This window comes from Artibeus jamaicensis, unplaced genomic scaffold (genome assembly GCF_021234435.1).
Source record: "Artibeus jamaicensis isolate MK-2021 breed Jamaican fruit bat unplaced genomic scaffold, CSHL_Jam_final scaffold_1964, whole genome shotgun sequence".
In the NCBI taxonomy this organism is placed as follows: Eukaryota; Metazoa; Chordata; class Mammalia; order Chiroptera; family Phyllostomidae; genus Artibeus; species Artibeus jamaicensis.
The window spans coordinates 10678897-10700312 of record NW_026522030.1 but is presented as its reverse complement, the minus strand read 5'-3'; the positions used below and the strand labels follow the sequence as shown (position 1 = coordinate 10700312).

Below are 21416 nucleotides of genomic sequence, written 5' to 3'. Positions count from 1 at the left end.
CCCGCCCCTTTAAAACATAAATGAGATTATGTCGCCGCCCTACACCACACCTTGCACTAGCCCCCCACTACACTTAGAACACTATCCGAAGTTCCTATCTTTGCCTGGAAGGCCGCACCTGGTTTTGCTCTTCTCTTTGCCAGGGAGGCCCCTCCCCCGGATACCCACGTAGCTGGGCTCCCATTTCATCCAGTCTGTGCTCCAACTTTAATTTACTTCCTCAGAGGGGCTTCCTGACCCCCTATCTCGGTAGTTCTCAACTGGGGGCCATTTTGACAAAGGACATTTGGTGACGTCTGGAGACATTGTGGGCTGTCATGATAGGGGAGCTACTGGGATCTAACAGGTAGAAGCTAGGGATTCTGCTCAATGGTCTAGGCTGGGGTGTCAGACTCATTTTTACCAGGGGCCACATCAGCCTCATGGTTGCCTTCAAAGGGCCGAATGTAATTTTAGGACTGTGTAAATGTAACCGCTCCTTGGCAGTTAAGTGAGGCTCGGCGCTGCTGCTGGGTAGAAACAAGGCGGAGGGCTGGATTCGGCCCACAGGCCTCGTGTTGGCCACCTGTGGTTTTACAGCACACAGGACAGCTCCTACCCCTAACAAGGAATTATCAACAAGCAGTTATCCAGCCCACAGTGTCGATGGCATCTATCCTCTTTAAAATACACTTCCACTGGCTCCCAACCGGTACTCTGCTTTGTCATTTTCTCCCTGATAACTATCACTACTTGACATTATATATCCATTCATTCGTTTACGGCCTCACTCACTGGACAAAAAAGTGTGTCTCCCTCACTAGAATCCAAGCTCCATGAGAGCAGGCTTTTGACCCATTTGGACACAGCTATATCCTTATGGCCTAGAAAAATGCCTGGCATATAGCCAGCATTCAGTAAATATTCATGAAAAGAATAAATGGATAAATGACACTTCGACACAGTTGGATCTACCAAACACCCCAGGTTCTCTTAGGCTTCTAAGCCACCAGCTGTAGAGAATGTGCGAGACATCGTGAACTTTGAGGTCGCTAAGGTTTGTCTGCTTCCAGGTACAGGCACACGCTAATTCTTATCTCCGTTCCCTGCGTGGAGACCAGTAGGCTAATGTGCTCCTCAAAGGTGGAGTCCAGGCCTCACATTCCTCCCTCTTGCGAATTTCAATGGCTGATGGTGGTAGTCCACTACCTTGCCCAGGGAGAGTTCAATTTTCAGGTTTAGGACTTGAGCCTAGACAAGTTCAACAGTCTTAGAAGCTATGCAGGTCTTTAAAGTCCTGGGCATCTGTAATAATGGGGCTAAATCACAGTACACATCTTTACTCAAAATAAGACAATAACTGGTCACCATACCCAAAGCAATAAAATTGCTCTAAACAGGCTTTGATATCAACATCCACATACCTGCTTGTTTCGCTTCAATACAGGCAATATTGATTTCTTCTTTCAAATCCCAGTTTTCATTGGCTATTGCCTCCCCTACTTTTACAAATCTTCCAACTGCCAAGTTGACAGCTTGTCCTACACGCTGAATTGCTTGCAGAGTTTTATCAGATTTTTTGGTATTATCTTTATGATTGATGAGTGTGGTAATCTAAAAATAAAATAGGAAAGCAACTTGTTTAAATTTTCTATCAATAACTTTAAGCTAAATCACAAAGACCAAGTAAATGAAGCCCAGCGTACCGGACAAGGCTAACAGACTAAATTGATAGTTTAATGCTTCAACCCAGAGGAAACCAGGAAAGCATCCTGCATCCCTCCTCAGGACAATGTTCCCATCAATAACAACCCCAAGTTTAGGAAAGGGCAGATATCTGGGGCATACAGTTCCCAAGACCCTCCAGATATTTCACCAAATCCTTAAGATGGGAGAAAAGGAGGAGAGGCTAGAATAATTACAATCAAAGAATCCATAGAGAATCAAAGCACTTCAGGTCTAGTTCCTCTTCCAGGACTTGGGCTGCTGTGAGGATGAAGACAGCATCTTCACCTTGCATCCCACTCTACCATCTGGTCCGTAGCTTGTACAAAATGGTACATGTGCCCTACAAGTTTACTGAATTAAGTAGATACCAAGAATAACCACTATAATCTGTTTCATGCTTCTGAGCTTTGTTGTAGACTCAAAGCAAATGAAATACCAAGAGTCTGAACACCTGCTGCCATCCCCTGAAATAAAATACAAAAGGTGACGAGCTGGTTGAAAGAATGATAAATCTTCGAGATGTCTTATAAAATTAGCACATGGACTCTGCCAACAGATAAAGAGTGTTACATAAAAAGAAATAGATCCCAAATAGTACACGTCCACTGAGCATGACTTTGAAATGATTTGTGTAAGTCCATTAACAAAGGCCAGACAGACAGTTAAGAGAAGAGGGAAGGAATCCCTCTCTGAGCAATGCTACGGCGCTAATAGTTTAGAATCAGGAAGCCCTGGCTGTGTACCTGGGCTCTGTCATTACCAGCTAAATGACCCATGGAAATTCATTTTACTTCTCTAAATTTCCTCATCTATAATACTGTTTTTCAAATTTCGGTTATTTCTAAGATGCCGGGTCCTGAGGATGCATCAGTAAACATTACACATCCCGCCTCCACCTGGTGAACAGTCTAATAGAATGATAACAACAGTAATTTAATCATACAAAATGTACTTGCTGCACAACTACCTTATGCCAAATAAAATTCTGAGTAATGATGAAACACAGCAATTAGTGAGAAAGGCCCATGCTTTCATGGAGCTTACATTCTAGAGTCTGGGGAAATACAATAATCACATACATAGGTAAATAAAACATCTTTAGTATACATGCTATGCAAAAATATTAAGATAGGGTAATGTGACAAAAAGTATGAGTACCTACCTGAGATCAGCTGATCTTCCTTCATGAGAAAATGATATTTAAGCTGAAACCTAAATGACACCAAGTAGCCAGGCTGGCAAACATCGGGGGGAATAAAGCATTCTAGGGAGAAATAATTCTTTGAAAAGGGGGAGAACCCCCTCAGGAATGAGGTGAAGACCAGAAGTGGTTGAAGAGTGGTGGGCCAGAGAGCAAGGATAAAACCGATACTAACAGGTGGGCAGGGACCAGCTGTTAGGGATGCAACTTGGAGTAAAGAGTCGTGTTTATTGTGAGAGTGATGGAAAGTCACTGCAGGGCGTTTAAACAGGAAAGGGAAAGGCTCTCCAGGGGTCTGGATGTGCCTCCACAGATTCTCCCGTCTTCACCTTTCAAGAGGTGGAGCCTCATTCCTCTCTCCTTCAGTACGGGCTGAACTTAGAAGAAAGCAGAAGTGACAGCCTTGTTACTTCTGAGGGCAGGTCATAATGACACTTCTGTTCCCATCTTACTCCCTCTCTGAGGTTACTCACTTCTAGGGGAAGCCAGGGCCATGTCATGAAGACAACTGACCGGCCCGGTGTGGGGGCTGCTGTGACCGGGAACTGAGGCCTCCGGCCACCACCCACAAGTGGTCAGGAACCACGCGGGCGAGCCACTCCCAAATTCCTGACACACACAGAAATCAAGATAATAAATGGTGCCTGTTTTAAACCGTTAATTTGGGGTTAATTTATTTAGCAGCAGTAAATAACTAATGCAATCCCAAATGTACGTGCTTAAAAAGAACACTGTCTTCTGGGGGAGAAGTAATTGCTCAAGTGGCAAAAGCAGGAGCAGGGAGACCAGTTAGAAAGCTGTTGCAGCAGCCTGGGTAAAAGATGGCACTGGTTTGAACCCAGGTGGCGATAGTCAGGATGGAAGAAAATGGACTAATGGGGGATGTCTGGAATATAGTGTCCAGCAGAAGTAACGCCTGCCTGAGTATGGTTGGTAGGGTACTAATGTGGGCCTAATAATTTATAGTTTTAACTTGAACATTTCACCTGAAATGTCATATGATATGCTTGAGCATGATATTGTTATGTTACAGAATTGCATGCTTATGATTTTGTAATAAAAGACTTTGTAATAAAAAAAGGGTGTTATTCGTGCCAGACCCTGTATATATAACTTGCTTAATGGATTAGACTGGTGTTCTCAAAGAAGACCTCTAAACTGATGCATGAGAAAAAGGGCTCACTGACAACACACCAGCATCTCTATGTGGCAGGCACACAAAAAAGTGTTTTGCGTAAGTAATCTAATCGAATCTTCGCAATAATCTTAGGACCCAGGCGCTACTTCATCCTCCTTTCACAGGTAAGGAAACTCGCATTAAAAAATATTTTTTAAAGGTCACACAGCTATTAAGCAGTAAAGCTAAAGTGCAGATAATTTGACTCTGAGGCCATACTTTTTCCCCAGCTTTGCTGAGATATAATTAACATACAACATTGTGTAAGTTTGTATACAATGTGCCAAGCTTACATGTGTAAGTTTGATAGATGTGGTTAAAGAGTGGTTACCAAAATAGGGTTCATTAACACCTCCATCACTTCATATAATGTGTGTGTGTGTGTGTGTGTGTGTGGTGACAACGCATAAAATCTACTCTTCCTGACTTTCAAGTATGTAATTCGGCATTGTTAACTATAGTCACCAAGCTCTACATTAGATCCCCGGAACTTATTTCTCTTATAAGAAAAATCAATGTCACATCAATGTGTGGTTGCCTCTTACGTGGCCCCTACTGGGGACCTGGCCCACAACCCAGGGACGTGCCCTGACTGGGAATGGAACCAGCGACCAGGCCAGCACTGAATTCACTGAGTCACACCAACCAGGGCTTTATGCTCCTTTTAATGTGCTATTGAATTTGGTTTGCTAGTATTTTGTTGATAATTTTTTGCTCACGTCCATCAGCAATTGGCCTATAGTTTTCTTTCCTTGCAGTGTCTTCATCTGGATTTTATATCAGGGTAATGATAGCAGAGGCCATACTTTTAAATACTACGCTAGAACAACAAAAAATACACACACATACACAAAGAAAGAAAGAAAAAAGAAATACTACCCTATAACGCTGTACAAAATCCCAGTGAAGCAGGTATTTTACAACTGAGGAACGCGGAGACCACGGAGAGTAAAGAAATTGGACATCAAGGAGACAGTCCGACTCCGGGAACTGAGCCCCAGAGCCTCGCCCCTGAGCCACTCGGCCATGCTGCCTTCTCTGCCTTACGTTGTTGATGAGAGGATTAAATAAAATGATCCTCATATATTCTGTTTAACAAAGTACCCGGTTTATGGTAAGCACTCAAGATATATTATAATTAGGTCCTTTATTTAATCCTTAGGTATTATTAAAGATAAGAAAACTGAAGCTGAGTGAAATTAAGTATTGGCTCACGTAGCTAAGAAGTGGCCTAGTTTGGAACGTGAACCCAGGTTGGTCTGACACTGAAGCCCGCCCAGTACTCTTTCCTTTGGGGGTGGGGGGGGTTTTGCAAACTTCCTGATCTTTTTTGAAGGGCTGCAGACCGTTTTCTTTAAAATAAAGTATTCTCTCAAGCCATCAGGTCATCATGTCAAAGAGTTGCTATGGTTGAATTTTGAGGATGACCTGGGATGCACTGCTGGGAAGCAGGGAAAAACAGATACGAATCCTGTAGCACCAGCTTAGTTCTTCTCCAACCTGACAGAGCAGGGAACTCTTCCTACCACCTGGAGACAGGAGGAACAGCCTGGAAGGGACTCCCTAGTGAAAAAGAGTATAAGCTGTCGGTTAAATCCTTTATTTACGTAAAACTTGAAAAATGCAATCATGAAGAAAGGATCCTGCAGTTACGCTAAGATACCAACTATTGTTCAGTTCTGAAACACACGTGTAGCTGTCACTACAAGCACCCTCCCCAGTGCATAGAATTAGGTGTGGCTGTCTTCCCCCTACTCTAAGGAGTCCAGAGAGCATTCCATTCAAACTCAAACACAGGGATGCCTTTAAAATTGACAGAGGGGCCAAGTCAAATTTACAAAATTCCATACTGAAAGTTCTACTCGTTTCCTCAAATGACGCTCAAACTTTTAAAAAGGGAGTTTCAAAAATTATACTTGTTCTAAAAAAAAATGGGAAAATTAGGAAAATCTAAAGAAAACAATCACCCATAATTCTACTACCCTGTGAGCATTTGGGCCTAATGCGTTCAGTCTTGTTTTATACATATACATACTTAAACACACAGTTTTACAACATTCAGATCAAACTCCGGTTTCCTCATCATGCAAACAATAAGAACAGGCAGCATTTAACATTCAGCCCAACGGTGGCAGGCACGGTTTTGTTTTACGTGTATTATGTCATTTAATGGTTCTATCTCCAGGAGGGACATCCTACTATCACCCTCATTTTACAAATCAAGATCCTAAAACTTGAAGACAGATCACAAAGCCAGTAAGGTGCCTACACTCTTAATCACTACATCCTTTCTCTTTCCTCCCAGGATTGTGTTAAGGATCAAGGGAGAGACAGCTGGTAAAAGTGCCCTGTAAATTACTTGATGTGCCAGATAATATTTTAGCTATTATTCTGCAAAGTGGGAGGTGTATTATATCAGGAGTCACCGCCTGGAGCTGCCCTGACACTGCTCTCGGGGATGCCTGAATGAAGCAAAAACGAGGGCAGAGAAGGCATCCCACGGGAAAGAAAGAGAATCTGATACACTGAAGAACTCTGCTGTGGGGTAAGAACTGGAGCTTACTTGATACCTGCTAACAAAGGGTGTCAAGAAGTACTAATCTCTAACAAAGTATATCCTTGCACTCAAGAGCATGACCTCTGGTGTCACTTGGCCTGGGCTGGAATTCGGGCCCTGCTGTGTGGCAAGTCGTCTCACCTTTCTGTGACTCAGTGTTCTCACGTGTAAAAACAGGAATGACATGCATGCCCTTCCCCCATCAGGTCGTTGTGGGGAATAAATCAGTAAATGTAAGTAAAGCACTTAGCAGGGGGCCTGGTGTACAGTAAGCACCACATAATTGTTAGATGACATACTGTTTAAACTTCTAGAATCTCTGTTCTTTCCTCATGGTTGTAACGATATTCTTATTTTCTAGAATAATGCACAGCAATCTCTTGGTTGACATGGATTTTCGTAGTTTACTTACCTATTTTGTGGGGAGGCAAGGCAGTAGTAAGTGAAGACCGGGAAGAAAAAAACAAAGCGAATGAAACGAAGCTGGCCGTCGCCCAGATGAAAGGACAGAGCCTCACTTCCCTGGGACCTGAAGAGTAAGGAAGCCAGCCCAGAACAGAGACATTTGTCTCTGGGCTTAACTCCGGTGGACGACAAGCGGGCCACACAGTACACCCGAGAAGCTCGGGGGAGGCCTGCGTGGTGGGCCTCACAAACCCAGTGACTGAAAGTAACCACGCAGGGTGGTCTGAAGGTAAAAATTCCTAACTAAGAGGGGGTCCTGGTGAGTAGTCATGCTCTAGGCTGGTAAGCATCCTCACAAGGGTCGGTCTTCACCTCTGAAACTGTCTATTGTCTTTCTGCATCTGGGATAACGCACCTTCGGAATGGCGGAATAATCTTTTCCAGAACCCTCGAAGGCACAACCGCAGGACTGGGGCACCGACTGCATCCCTGTCTTGTTCCCCACACACCTCTGTGCTGTGAATGTTGACTGTCCTGTACTCACCGATGTAAAAGAAGTATGCGTCTCAGAGATTCTTTGCTTTGCTTTCTCCCACCTCCCTAATCCACTCCCCATGGACTTCATGGAATCCCCTCTTGTATCTCCTTCTTTCGTTTTGATGTCTTTTCCTGTCTGTGATAGAGTTACTTCAAAATGAGCTGCAAGACTGCCTGCCATTCTCCAGAGCATTTCCTCAATCTCTTCAGATTTTGCTTCCTGGCAACTGTCATCAATTTGGCTCAAACAAACTCTTATATAAGACTTTTTCTTAAGGCTGGATGTTCTTTTGTCAACATTCTTCAGTAAATGCTTAAAATTATGAGACATAAAAATCAACGAATCAGCTATAGAAACCAATCTGGAGGAAACCCCACCAAACCATGGGAGATGCTTGAAGAGGCAAAGAGAAGAGCGCTTTCCTTACTTTATACACCATTTTATTGTTTGAATTTTGTCTTGTATCTTTCTGTTTTTCATTTTTTATTTTAACCCTCACCCTAAGATATGTTTACTGATTTTACGAGGCTGGGGTAGGGAGGAAAAGGGGGAGAGAGAGAGAAGCATCAATGTGAAAGAGAAACATAGATCACTTGCCTTCCCTCTGCACACCAACTGGGTACCAAACCCACAACATAGGTATGTGCCCTGACGGGGAATCGAACCTGCAACCTGCCTGGTGTACAGGACAACATGCCAAGCAACTGAGCCACCCAGCTGGGGTTGTGTGTTTTATCTTTGCAATTAAAAACACATATATATTCACATACACAAATAGGCAGTGAGGGCCCCAGGTGCACCCTATTTATCTCCAGCTTAGTGAGACAAGGATCCTGAAAAGCTTGCAGGATATTGCAGAGGGAAATGGGAAGATGGACGAGCTACTCAGAACTGTAAAGGGTCTGTACATTGGTGAATGAACTAAATCTATCACAGACAGGAAGAGACTCGTGGGTGGTAGAATAACATTCCACACCAGGGTGGAGCTGTGTGGCAGATCCCCCTCCTCCCTTCCTTGCAAGAAAACATTTTAAGACTGGGAGTGGGAGTTTTGACAGGAAGAATAAAGTGATTATTAAAGAAGGTGGGGAGCTGTACTGCAGAAAACATGTTTGGGACTTAGCCCAGAGCTTTTAAAAAAAAGTCTAAGTTAGAAACTATGTAACAAATGAGTGTATATAACATAGATACACACAGCTTAAAGAAATGAAACGGAAATGTATGCAGGCAACCACGCAGCCTCTGCCAAACTTGAGAGAACACTGCCAGGGCGGCGCCCCCCCCCCACAGCCCACAGTGTGCGGTGGGCCCCTCCCTTTCTATACCACCCCCATCCCTCTCCCCCCAAAAAAACCACCGTCCCGATTCTGTGCTCATCTGTCCCTTACCACTACTGCACATCAGTTATATCCCTAAATGATATATGGTTTTATTTTGCTTGGTTGTGAACCTTTAATTTTTTTTCATTCAACACTATGTTTTTGAGATTCATCTGTATTGATAATTATACCTGTGGTTCATTCATTCCACTGCCGTATAGTATCTCACTGTATAAACATACCACAGTTTATTTAAACATCCTACTGTGAAAAGACATTTGGGTTGTTTCCAGTTTAGGGCCATGAGAAATATTTAAAAGACGATCAAAGTTAATGCATGTCTGTAACACACAGAAGCAGCGGTTTCTCTTAAGGGTATGGATCCACTCTCATGTGTTTTGATTTAGACAACCAATTGTCCCAAACCCAATTTGGGGAGGGGGGCGGTCTTCCTCTTCCTACTGACCAGCAGTGCCAACTCCGTGATTTACTGAGTTTCCAGGTTCTCTATTATGTTCCACTAGTGTTATCTGTCCATCTCATCTTATACCCACGTTGCTTTAATTTACTATAGCTTCCTACGTTTTGAAATCTGGTAGAGTAAATGCATCCACCCTGCTTCTCTTCTGGGTATTCTTGGCTCTTTACTCCTTCATATAAATTTTAGAGTTACCTTCATCAAATTCTACCTTTAAAAATCTTGTTGAAAGCCCTGGCTGGTGTAGCTCCGTGGATTGAGCACGGGCCTGCAAACCAAAAGGTTGCAGGTTCGAATCACAGTCAGGGCACATGCCTGGGTTGTGGCAACCACACATTGATGTCTCTCCCTCTCTTTCTCCTTCCCTTCCCCTCTCTAAAAAATAAATAACTAAAATCCTTAAAAAAATACAAATAAAAATCTTGTTGAAATTTTCAGTGGAACTGTACTAAATATATCCCTAATAAGGAAAACCGATGTGCCTATAATATCAGTTCATCTGAACAGTGCTCCTCTCCTGTTTATTTAGACCTGCTTTGGCTTTCCATAAAATTCTAAAATTATCTCCACGAAGTTTGACATCCCTTTTGCTACACATATATTCCTAGGAGCCTCATTTTTATTCTAATATATTTTTAGAATTTATTTTTCTGTGTTATTAATGTAAAGAAATGGAGGTGACTTTAGGATCCTATATTCAGTGATAGGCTAACCCTTCTAATGTTTATAACTTATGTGCAAGCTCTTGAGTTCTCCATGTAGATAATCACGTCACAATGAGTGTTTTGATTCTATGTTTACACTTTAACTTCTCCTTGTCTGGTTGCACTGGTTAGGTGTTCCCAGAGAGCGCTGATCAGAGCTGTGACGGCAGGAATCCTTCTCCTGCTTCTGGTTTTACAGAAAATGGTTGTTTTAATTTTGACTTGTTGTTATAATGTTAACTGTAGGTTTTCTGCAGATACATTTTTTTAGGTTAAGAAAGTTTTTTTCCGCTACTAGTTTGCTAAGTGCTTTTTATCATGATTGGGAGTTGAATTTAATTGAATCCCTTTTTCTGCATCTATTGAAAAGAAAAAATATCTTTTCTAATATGTGAATGAAGAAAATTGCACACAGTTGTCTAATACTGACTCTACGTTGCATTTCTAGAGTAAAGCCCGGTAAACCCGGAAATTTTTACGTGGAGGGTGAAGGAAGTTAGATGGTATCAGATAGAAACTCACCAAACTGTAGAATGCTAGTTCTCTTGTTCACCTCAAGACTGTCTCCTCTACGGCATTATTCCCGACTCATGGTGCCTACTCTGAGCTCTTGGACCATTTACTACTGAAAACGCTCATTTGAAACTTGGCATGTGCTATCCCGTACCTGTTCTGTCTCCCAACTAGAACACAGGACCTTCAGAGAACAGCAATTAGTAAGCACACAACAAATGCTTTCTTAAAATACTTGAAATATTCTCATGGGTAAGATTATGAAGTATGGGTTGGAAAACAATGCAGCATCCTAGAAAGGGAGGCTCCTGGACATGGGTTTTCTAGAGAGCTGCAATTTTAATCTGCTAACATTCACAGAAACTTAAAAATCATTCTTAATTGTACTCCATACTTTTCCGCTTTGTTAACAGTATTCTGGCCATGCTTTATAGACCTTTTAAAAATTTTATGCATAATTTAACTCTTGCTAAGTACAATCTATCATTAGGATCATCAGTTATGGTATTGTGCTTAAGATATTGATGTGGATATATAATGCGTGGAATGCAGAACCTCAGCTACCAGCCTGAATGAGTCTTTAACAGGGAAGAATAAAAAGCCGCACTTCCCCTTTTGACACTGACCTCTGGTTAACTCCCAGCAGCGACTCTCGCATTCCTCCTCCACTCTCCTGCTCCCGCCACCCTCTTTACCCCGGAATCGCACAATGCAGAGCTGTAGGACTGATACGTTCTTAGCAGTGGCACTGTGAAAAGTTACCATTTCTTCCGATTGCAACCACCTTGCAGCTTGTTTCTCCCTTGTAGACTCTCTGTATCTGCTACTAGCTGACCTCATCACTACTTCTAATTTCTAGAAAGGACACAGCACATGGGGTAGCTTAGAGCACAGACTCCAGAGCCAGGCTGCCTGGGTTCAAATCCCAGTTTGACATTTGTAGTTCAGTCCCACTACCAGCTATTTAACCTCACTAGTTCTTGGCTTCCTCGTCCATATAATGAGAATCAACATCTATTTACCTCACAGCATTGTTATGAGAATTAAATGAATTAATATTTATAAGGTGCTTAGAACATGGCCTGTCGTATAGTCATTGTAAAATAACTGAATAAAACTGTGAACTTGAACGCCACCACTCTCTTACCTCTGTGCCTCTTAAAACTACTCCCGCATTTCTCATTTTGGGTAGTGGCTGTACTGGTGGTGGAGGTTGCATTTTGGGGGTGGGAAGCTGTGCGTGCACACACCCTACCTGATCCTAGCAATTCTTCCCACGGGCCAGTGCTTCTCTCAGACTCGGAAGGAAGGGGTAGGGGAGCGGGCTTGTCAGGTGTATTCATTCACTCTTCTGTTAGCCAGGCTAAAGTGAACACAGCAAAGATCATGGAGCTGTTCGTTTAATCAGCTAACAGGAATCCGGGGACATCTGCGACAGGCGTTTTCAAGCATTAAAAATTCATGGACCAGCTCCGGGCTCCCCATCACTGAACACGTTTAAGCTATGGACCAGCGACCAGGTGTCAAGGATGCCTTAAGAAAGATTTTTTCTTTTTTAAATTTAGAGTCAGATCATCTTTAAGATTCCTTCTACCTTTAAAATTTTGGCAGTGCTAGTGTGAGTCACCAAGACGTTGCGATCTAGTTGTGAGTCACACGACGCCAACGCGCTCCCAAGGCACCGAATTCTTCGCTCCCCGCCGCACTTGGCACAGGACCGCGCAGCGAGGTGAGGAATTCGAGCCCTCGGGCTGCGGGAACCGGGCTGGCGTAACAAAAACTTCTCTAACACTCGGCGCGTCAGTGAGCTGATGGCAGACTCCTGTTAGGACCGACAAATGCAGCAGAGCGTATCCATCCCCAGTGCGACTCGCCAACGAGATGCGAATCCCACTCTCAGGCAGTCCCTTCGCTCCCGAGGCCGGACCGGAGCCGACGGGAGGGAGCGGGCAGGTCCGGGGAAGGGGCAGGGTGGCCCGGGGCTGAACGCGAGCCGGGCGAGCCGACACACACTCGCGCGCGCGCGCAGGGGAGATGGACAAAGGCCTGGGGGAGAGCACGCCGGACTCGCAGGCGGCCAGGAATGCCCCAGCCGGAGCGGCCGCCCGTCCGGGGTTGGACTGGGGGTGCGAACGCGAGCCGGCGGGGGGTTCGGGAGAGGCGACGAGGGCCCCCGTGTGCCAGCAGGGCCCCCGCGGGGGTCCTCTCTGCCTCCGGGGAGTGGGCTCGGCCGCCCGCACTCCGAGGGGCCTCGCCGGGCCAGCAGCTCCTGACCCGCAGCCCCGAAGCGGGTCGCGTGGGACAGGCCGGGCCGCGCACCTGCCGGCGGGGCACTCGGGGCCGCACCGCCAGCTGCGCCCCGCAGCCTCCCCTGCGGCTCAGCTCAGCCCGCTCGGCCTCGCCTCGGCTTTTCCGAGGGTCCCGACTCCCGCCGCCTCCGCCGGGCCGCGTCCCCGAGCCCAGACAGGCGGTCCGACACCCACTCCGTGGTGAGGGTGCTGAACGTGAAGCCACGGCCGCCTCCGGCGCGGCCCCGCATCGCGAGCGCCGCCGCCATCACCGGCCGCGGCCGGAGACGAGGGGCCGCGCCGGGAGCCACTTTACCTGAGAAACCAGCGGGAGCAGCGTCTGCTCCACGGAGCGAGTTTTGATCTCAAGTCCTGAGTCGAAGGTGAAGCCGGACGGGCCGGAGCCTTGCACTGCCCCGGCGCCGCCGACGCCGGCGGGGCCCGCAGAGGCGGCCATGGCTCTCCGCCCGTCGCACGGCCCGGACTCCGCGCCACTGCGGGCCCACCGCCTGCCAGCCCGCCCGCGGCTGCGGCACTGCACCCGCGCCGCCCGAGGCCCCGCCCCCAAGCGGGCCCGCCCCCGAGACCGCCCGGCCCCCGCACTGCTCGGCCGCCGCCGCCGAGCCCCGCCCCCTGGCTCCGCAGCGCTTTCCTACTGGGTCCGCTCCATAGCTCCGCCCCTACATGGCCCCGCCCACAAACTGCCCCGCCTCCTGGCCCGCCCCGACTCCTTTGAGACCCCTCTTTGGTGGGCTTCTGGCACGTTTCTCTGCACTGGAATAAACAAGACACCTGAGGGCCTCCCACGGCCACGTGTCCTCTTACCAGGACAAGGACAACCGCCCTCAGCAAAGCTTCCTGTCCTCCGGATAGATGACTCATCCTAACTCCCATTCAGTGACAATTTCTAGAAGCTGCGCTGGGATTGAAACTAACGGAGCAGAACTAGAGTCAAGGCTATAAAGCGGGGCTTTTACTATGCGACGGGAATTCCGCCGGTGATAGTGCTTCCGAGGTCCATGTCCCCTCCACGCCGCTCGTTTTCCCACTTTCGCACAAATATTTTGAGCTAGATTGAAGATTAAGTATTTGATTATTCGATGAAGTCGTATCTAGGTGCTTGGCGAGAAGGCTGTGGTTTGGGTATCTTTTGGCCTACTGTTCAGAATTACTCTGGAGAAGGAAGTAAAATAGAGCAAATGGAAAAGCTTCCTTCATCTACTGTTCGATATTTTCAAAATTACTTTTCCCCTAGTGTCTAGCACAGAACCGTTTCTTTACAGCTGTTCATTGACTGAGAAGATCATTAGTGTTTATTTCAGACTAAACTCACTGAAGGGTAAGGCTAAGCAGAGTCCCTGTGTGTTTGGGATGGGAGAGCTGCACCCCCTTACAAGCCTAAGGATTCCAGAAGCAAAGCCAAAAGGAGGCTGTCAGAAGCGCACTCCCTCTGAAGGGGTCTGGGCATAAGCAATAGACTGGGAAGCATGAAGAAATGCTTTGTGAACTAGCTCATCTGCTAATGAGACACCATGGGAGTAGAAAAGACTGTGTGGCTGGCTAGTCCATCCTTACATCTTTCCCAGGATTTCTCCACCCATGATGTCCAGTGGATGAGCTGAACACCACTAGCTCGAGGTGTCAGCAAGCTCTTTCCCAAGCATCACTGAAAGGTGTTTCACGGTACTTCCACTGTGGGTTTCAGCATCACCTGCCAGTGCTGCACTGATACCTCTGGTGTTGAACATAGCCACAACTTATGCTTGTTTTGTTCATTTGAAATGTGCTGTTCTTTTATACATTTTTCCACCCTCTGATCTCTTCCTCCCCAGCCACCCCCACCTCACCATTTCCTTACCTCCCCACCTTAAAGCCACCTTACCCTGTGCACTGAGGGCTCCAACCTCAGCCTGGGACCCTTCATCTCTTGAAGGTGCCCAGTGTCCACTCCATTACATTTTCCTTTATGTAAGTTGCCCGTATTTCATTAAAAAATTCAGTGTAAGCACTGGTGCCAAAGGAAAAGATGTAAGACTGAAGAGACAGATGGATGTATTTATGAAAGTCTGACTTCACCAAAGATCAAATTTCTCAGCAGAAATAAGACTAAGTTTACTACCTGATTCATTCAACACCGATTTTATTTCAAAATATAAATATTTTACATTTACAAAGAAGTTACATCAATAGGTTGTCAAAGCAAGTTAAAGCTAAGAAACAGCATTTGTGAGAGAATAAAGACCTACTGTTGTATTTGAATACTTTTTTACTTTTGAACCATCTTTACTTCGCCTGAGAATGCAGAGGTGATACATTTTCCAAAATTACACAAGCAACCACACTATACTGTCCAATTTTGGTTTCAAAATCAAATGGTACTTGAAATACACGGCAGTCACCTACACAAATGGCAGTGCAAGGAACAAAAGAAGGGTTTTCTTTGGGATAGTTACAAAAGGAGTTACATTTTCTGAGTCACCGCAATAAGGAAGAAACAGTGTTTGATAATAAGCCAAAATATACTATTTTAAGAATCACTTCCACACCTTTCCATGTAAAATATAAATCTAGAAGGAAAATATGAAACCGGGTGTGAATAATTCTGGACTTGGAGTCAGAAATTCTGACTGAATTCTGGCTCCATTATTGTGTGGTGTGAACTTAAGGGAAAAACCACAGAAACCTTTTTGAGCCTCCAGGGCCTCATTTGATAATACATAACATCTGCCTGTCTCACAGGGCAGTTACGAAAGCAGTCCGAAAGCACCATACAAAAGCATTAATAAAATGTAATATCAATATGTCACCACAGCATCTGCACATTAATTGATCCTTGCAAAACTAAACACAAATACTGATTTCACACACCATAGGTGGAAAGACTCTATACTTCACGTATAGCTCTGACGGGCAAATAAGTCTGCTTTCTAGTATCGCACTAAACTTTGAGGTTCACTTCGATTACAGGGTACCACGGAGAGAGATTTACCATTCAGACTGCCCATCACGAGTGTCATCTCCTACAAGAGCTGTAAACTTACTGCAAAACCACGCTTCCCAAAGGACCAGCAAGCAGTGCGTTGAGGCGCTCTGAGAAAAGGAGGATGGGGGTGCAGTTTAAGGTCAAATAAGTCTAAGGAAACACTCTTTGTCCCCTCTTATAAATTCACACTATATAATTTCATGTTCAAAACCTTTAGAAGTCCTACAGAAAGAAAATGAACCAAGCATCTCTCAATTTGAATTAACCATGGAGTCCCTCTCCCACACACTTTTATTTTCTTATACCATCTAATAGCATACCTTTGAACTACTGCTATAAGGAACACATTTTTCCAAAAGCTACTCAACTACAAGGAAAAGGGAAGAGAAGAACAATGGAGTGAGAGAAAAAAGAACCTATATTCTGTGAATTCTGTTACTAACTGGCTTTGTGTGTTACAAAAGCCACCAGAATCTATGGATTTCTTTCTTTCTCTAGCAAATGACGGAATCACTGAAGTATATAGGCCCATTCTAGCACAGAATGTCTATGATGCTAGCAAATAGTTTTAGAATTGTAAATCAAGTCTATCAAAAATAGCTGTTATGATTTCAGGCAGTATGTGATTTTTTTTGGAAGGTCCTCACAGTTAGTAAAATGAACATATTTTGATGGTAAACATGCAAAGGGGAGTAATTAATAAAAGCAAAAGTACCTGTTCTTGGCTGGAACTAGCATTGGAAAGTTTGCTGTCAGAGAGTATTTCTACTGCGGGTCTTGGAAGACCCTCGGAGGAGACTAGACACCAGGACCAGAGTATGAGAGGGGGTACTTGCTATAAACCTGAGGGTGAAAGCTCTGGCTAGCTCACCTAAAATTACTGTGCTCCAATCTAACCCTCCTGGCCTGAATTTCTGAGCATTTCCTGCCCAGCAGTGAGGGTCAGGATGGGTTCAGGATGAGTTCCCATGAAAAAAACCAAGGTTAGCCAGAGGGCCTTATCTGCAAGCCCTTGAGCAGCCAGCCTTTTTAAACAGAATAAACAGCTGCTATTTTCAAGGGCTACTGAGGCTGTTTAAGTAAAGCATCTCCATAACAATTCTTGGGTATTCTCCCACTGTCCAGAGTCAACCTCCACCAGTCTCAGAAGTCAAGGGAACACCCTGCCAGCTAACCCACCCCTAATGGGAGACGGTGTAGGGTTCTTGCAAATTTAAAAATAAGATTGGCATCTAAGGCAGTCTGACAGAGATCACTTCCGGAACACTGAGTGTGGTGAGGATTGTGAAACTGAAGTAGGACTTATATGACACAGAGGTTATGCTGAGTATCACATGCCTTGCCCTCTCTGGGTGGGAGGGGGGCACATTTGTGTGGATAGCGTTTATCTCCTCCTCCGTTCAGTTTACAACTGAATAGTCCCTGTGAACTAATCTTTAATACAGCAGTAAAATGCAGGACATTGGGGTAGGATTTCTGTACTCAGTTTGAACTGAAGCTACTTCTGCTTCATCAATGCATTTTATTCTTCTTTCTGGGTCAAACACGGAGACTCTGAGGGTTGGTCATCTCTGACACTTGAGCTTGAGATTCCTACCTTTTCATACCGCTTGATCTCCAAGCCCTGTGAAAATTCTGCAAAACCTCTCCCTGTCTGAGGGGGCACGTTTCTGTCTCTGAGGGTTCCAGGAGGCCCTCCTCTGGCCAGTCCGGCTTCCCAGTCCTTGCAGTTGCTGGAGTGCTGGGCCCCTTCGCATTTCGCAACCAGGATGGTGCAGCACTGCGGGGCTCCTCTGTTCCTGACGTTCAGGGTGATGATATTATATCGCTGCCCGTTTGGGAAGCTCTATTCTATTCTCTCAGAGCACAGAGTTCTCCCCACTATGCCTGGTATTCACACAAATCATTATGACAGGCTACAGCCATACACTAGCTCAAGTTAAGTTTTTTGCAACATCACTTTGTATGTATAGCTCAAAGCACTTTGGAAGAACATAATCTGTACATGCACCCTAAATCATTGTGTGTATTTACCTCTTATGAATATGTCCTAATTATAGCTATAAACTTTCCTTTATGCAATTAACAAAAATAAACCTGATTTCTCTTTTAACTCCTTTAATACAAAATTTTCTTTTTAGCGACACGTTGGGTCTACACGTTACGGTGAGAGAAGGCCTTCTCATGAGTTACCCCCTACAGCACCTTGCACAGCCTCGGGCAGGCGACCTAGAGTTTGGCAAAGTCTCGGTAAAGGTTTTACTGAACGAATGATTAAACAACAGGCTGCAGAAAATAATGAGGTATTCAGTGACCGAATGTAACACCTGGTGTCATATCAAATTATACTTGTTGAAGGATTCATAGTAAAAATAAGAGACCTACATGGAGTCTCCTGTATGAACAGTCAAAGACCTTATTGTAGCCTCCCTTGTAGACAGAATTTTTCTTAAGAAATAGCAGAATAAGTTTAAGTTAATTATCACTAACAATGCTTCTTAGTCAGAAGGGCTTTAGAAAAAATAGTTTCTACTTTTGTTTTCCAAAAAAACATGATCTCTGATACTAAAGAACCATTTCTCCTCCATATTCCCTTAGGGGCAAAGAAAGAGCCCGAGGACTATTTCTACACAATGGAAAGGGTTCAAGGCCGAGAGTTCGGTTCTAGTCCCAGCCCTGTCATTAACTGTAGGACGAGTCCAAGGACACCTATTCTATCTTACTGCACTGGAAACACTGTAAGATATTAAGAAGAAACACTACAGTATAGCAGAGTTTGAAGGCTTATGGAGTCAGAAGATTTGAGGTCAAATCTTATTCAACTTCATGACTTTGAGTTGGTCACCTTTCTGACCTTGGCTTCCCCATCTGTGTGAAACTGTTACAAAACAAGATAAAGCTGTATGAAAGGTTACGTGATGTTGTTGTGAAATAATTACACTCAACAAGACTCTACAAAATGTAAAGCACTGTGCTGGTTATTGTGGTATCTGACATCCATAAAAAGTCACAATTTAATTCAACAAGCGTTCACCTAGAGAGTCTTATGTGCAAGGAAGGCACTGTGCTGAGTGAGGGAAAAATGCTACATGAAGACCACATTCTAGCCTATCAGTAACTAAGTGGCAGAATTCCAAATAAAGAAACAGGGATACACTAACAAATCAAAGTCATGCTGCACCTGAGACTCTTCACTTAAAACATTCTGACAGAGAAAAATATCACAACTTGAATTCTAGCATATTGTTACCGTTAATAGCAGCATACACGTATTTCACTTCAGTGTGGTCTGCCAAGTTTTGGAATTCTGGCAACAGCGTAGTGGGGGATGGAGGAAAAAGAAAGTGGACGAAGATCTGTAGTCCATCTGTCTCTCCTATGGTTGCGACACACAACTAACTGAACTTGAAATAAGCTACTCCGCCCTTACACTTAAGATTAGCTCTTTCTCGGAGAGGACCGTACGCTGTGGGAAGAAGTCTCATTTTCCTGCTCAAGCAACTACATACTCAAAAGTGAGAGCCCTTTTCATTGAAAAGTGTATGAACAGACTTCTTAAAACAGGAGAAAGATTACAATGTATGCCCTCTAAATGGCAGGTAGTTTAGGGCTCTTAAAAATAACTTTATAAATATATATTATAATCATAATCTAGATAAGCAGAGGGGGAAAATTTCAAGCCATGGTACCAGTGTACAAACTGAAACTTTTCAAGCCATCTTAGCAACGGTGAGGTGTGCAAACCACATTTCGGAGCTCTAAAGCTGTGCTTCAAAGTGGCAATGCGGCCCACAGCAAGCTTGCTCTTGTCCACGTGTTCTGTATGGAAGGCCAGGAGGCTTCTGCTCCTCGTCCTGGGCTCTGCTTGCCGGGCACAGCGGAATGGACAGAAGGCCACAGCTGAGCTGAACTCACAGTCAAGGTTGAACTTCCCAGAGAAACCACTGTAGCGGAAGCCATGTCAGTCTATTGAAGATTTCACATCTTCAGAAACGTCATGGAAAGTCCTAGAAGAAAAGATGAACTGATTAGTTTTGTTTTGGAAACGAGGGGGTGGGAAGAATAAAACCACAGAGAGACGAAACAGAGAAAGGAAAAACAGCATCCAACCAATTAATTGCCATAGAATAATAATACCTTGCTTTTATCATCTGAGAGCCTTGATGAGGTGAGACAGTCATCTTTAATATTTTCACGAGTTGGTATTTTGAATACTGTTTCAAAGTCTGCTAGTTGTCTCTCATTCTTTAGTAACAAGAAGCCCAGTTCTTTTTGCTGAGACCATTATCTCCCATCCAAAACACGATTTCCCTTGAAACTGACCATGTGACTAAATTCTAGCGAATGAGATGTAAGTGTACGTATTGTGTGACTTCTGGGCCGTGTCCTAGAAAGAGAGGGTGATCTTCTTCCCTTCCCCCACCCTTCTTGCTGGCTAGAAAGTGTACATAACAACTTTAAGAGAAAAACACTAAAAGATCAAAGAGCAAATGCTAAGTGGATAAGTTTTATTGCAAAACAGGAAACCTGACCCAGCAGAGGCCGAGCTCTGAGGGATGTGGTTCAGGGCAGGAAAAGTGGGCTTAGGTCTTCTCATCAAATGACCTGGTACTGAACTGCATCTGACCCGCACTGGGCAAGCTAAGTGAACACTACCAATTGGCAGGTAATACCTGGGCTGGATGGAGGTGGTGCTGCACCTGTGAGGTGCCACCTCAGAACTGTAGCAGCCAGTTTGCCTCTACTACATAATTTATATGCCCAGGCTAGGAATGTCACCGAGTCAGGTCTGCATCCGTGTTGGCAGCCAAATGGCCAGGTCCGAGTTTCTCCATGAACGTCAGCTCAAGCACCATCTCTGATGAAAAGACCTCGCACCACGGCTGGCAGAGTATCAGGGAGAGAGGCTTGGCATGCATGTTTGTGGAAGAGCTATACCAGCCCTGTACTGCCTGCCTATGGGCCGCTTTCATTTGAAAGTAATACACTTCCTGCTCGTTTAAGTCATTTGAGTTCTGTTGGTAGTGGGTATTTTGAGTTTGTGTTGGGTTATATAAAGCCAAATCTATCTTAAAGGGTACAAGTATGAAGCAGAAGTTCATTACCACCCTTTTTGATAGAAGTCACCTTGCTTCTATACAATATCACGAATTAGAAAGACAGTAACACATCTGGGCTTAAGAAGCTTGTTTTCAAAACAATTAAAAAATTTTTAAATTATATTTTATTGATTATGCTATTACAGTTGTCCTGACTTTTCCTCCTTTGCCCCAGTACCCCCATTCGTTCAGGTGTTCCCCCACCATTGTTCATGTCCATGGGTCACGCATGTAAGCTGACTACTCCACTTCCTACACTGTACATCCCCGTGGCTATTCTGTGACTACCTATTTGTACTGCTTAACTCCCTCATGTCCTCACCCATTTCCCCCCTCCCCTCCCATCTGGGAACCATCAAAATGCTCTTTGTATCCATGATTCCATCTCTGTTCTTGTTTAGTTTGTTTTTTAGATCCAATTGTGGTTAGATTTGTATCTTTTGCCAT

The 21416-nt window shown here is 44.7% G+C and overlaps 2 protein-coding genes across 3 annotated transcripts in view; both read right to left on the bottom strand.

Annotated features, from left to right (window-relative positions):
- CTNNAL1 (catenin alpha like 1) overlaps positions 1–13443 on the bottom strand; it is a 49606-nt gene extending 36163 nt beyond the window's left edge. Inside the window, exons 1-2 of the mRNA XM_037152642.2 lie at positions 13204–13443; positions 1404–1593 (exon numbers count right to left, since the gene is read on the bottom strand). Of these exons, the coding sequence (XP_037008537.2) occupies positions 1404–1593; positions 13204–13344 (331 nt within the window). The 5' untranslated portion in view covers positions 13345–13443. The remainder of the gene's footprint in view (positions 1–1403; positions 1594–13203) is intronic.
- A 1567-nt stretch (positions 13444–15010) lies between these two features.
- TMEM245 (transmembrane protein 245) overlaps positions 15011–21416 on the bottom strand; it is an 80942-nt gene continuing 74536 nt past the window's right edge. For both annotated transcript variants that reach the window (XM_053656346.1, XM_037152736.2), the window contains one exon: positions 15011–19877. In XM_053656346.1, the coding sequence (XP_053512321.1) occupies positions 19832–19877 (46 nt within the window). In that variant the 3' untranslated portion in view covers positions 15011–19831. The remainder of the gene's footprint in view (positions 19878–21416) is intronic.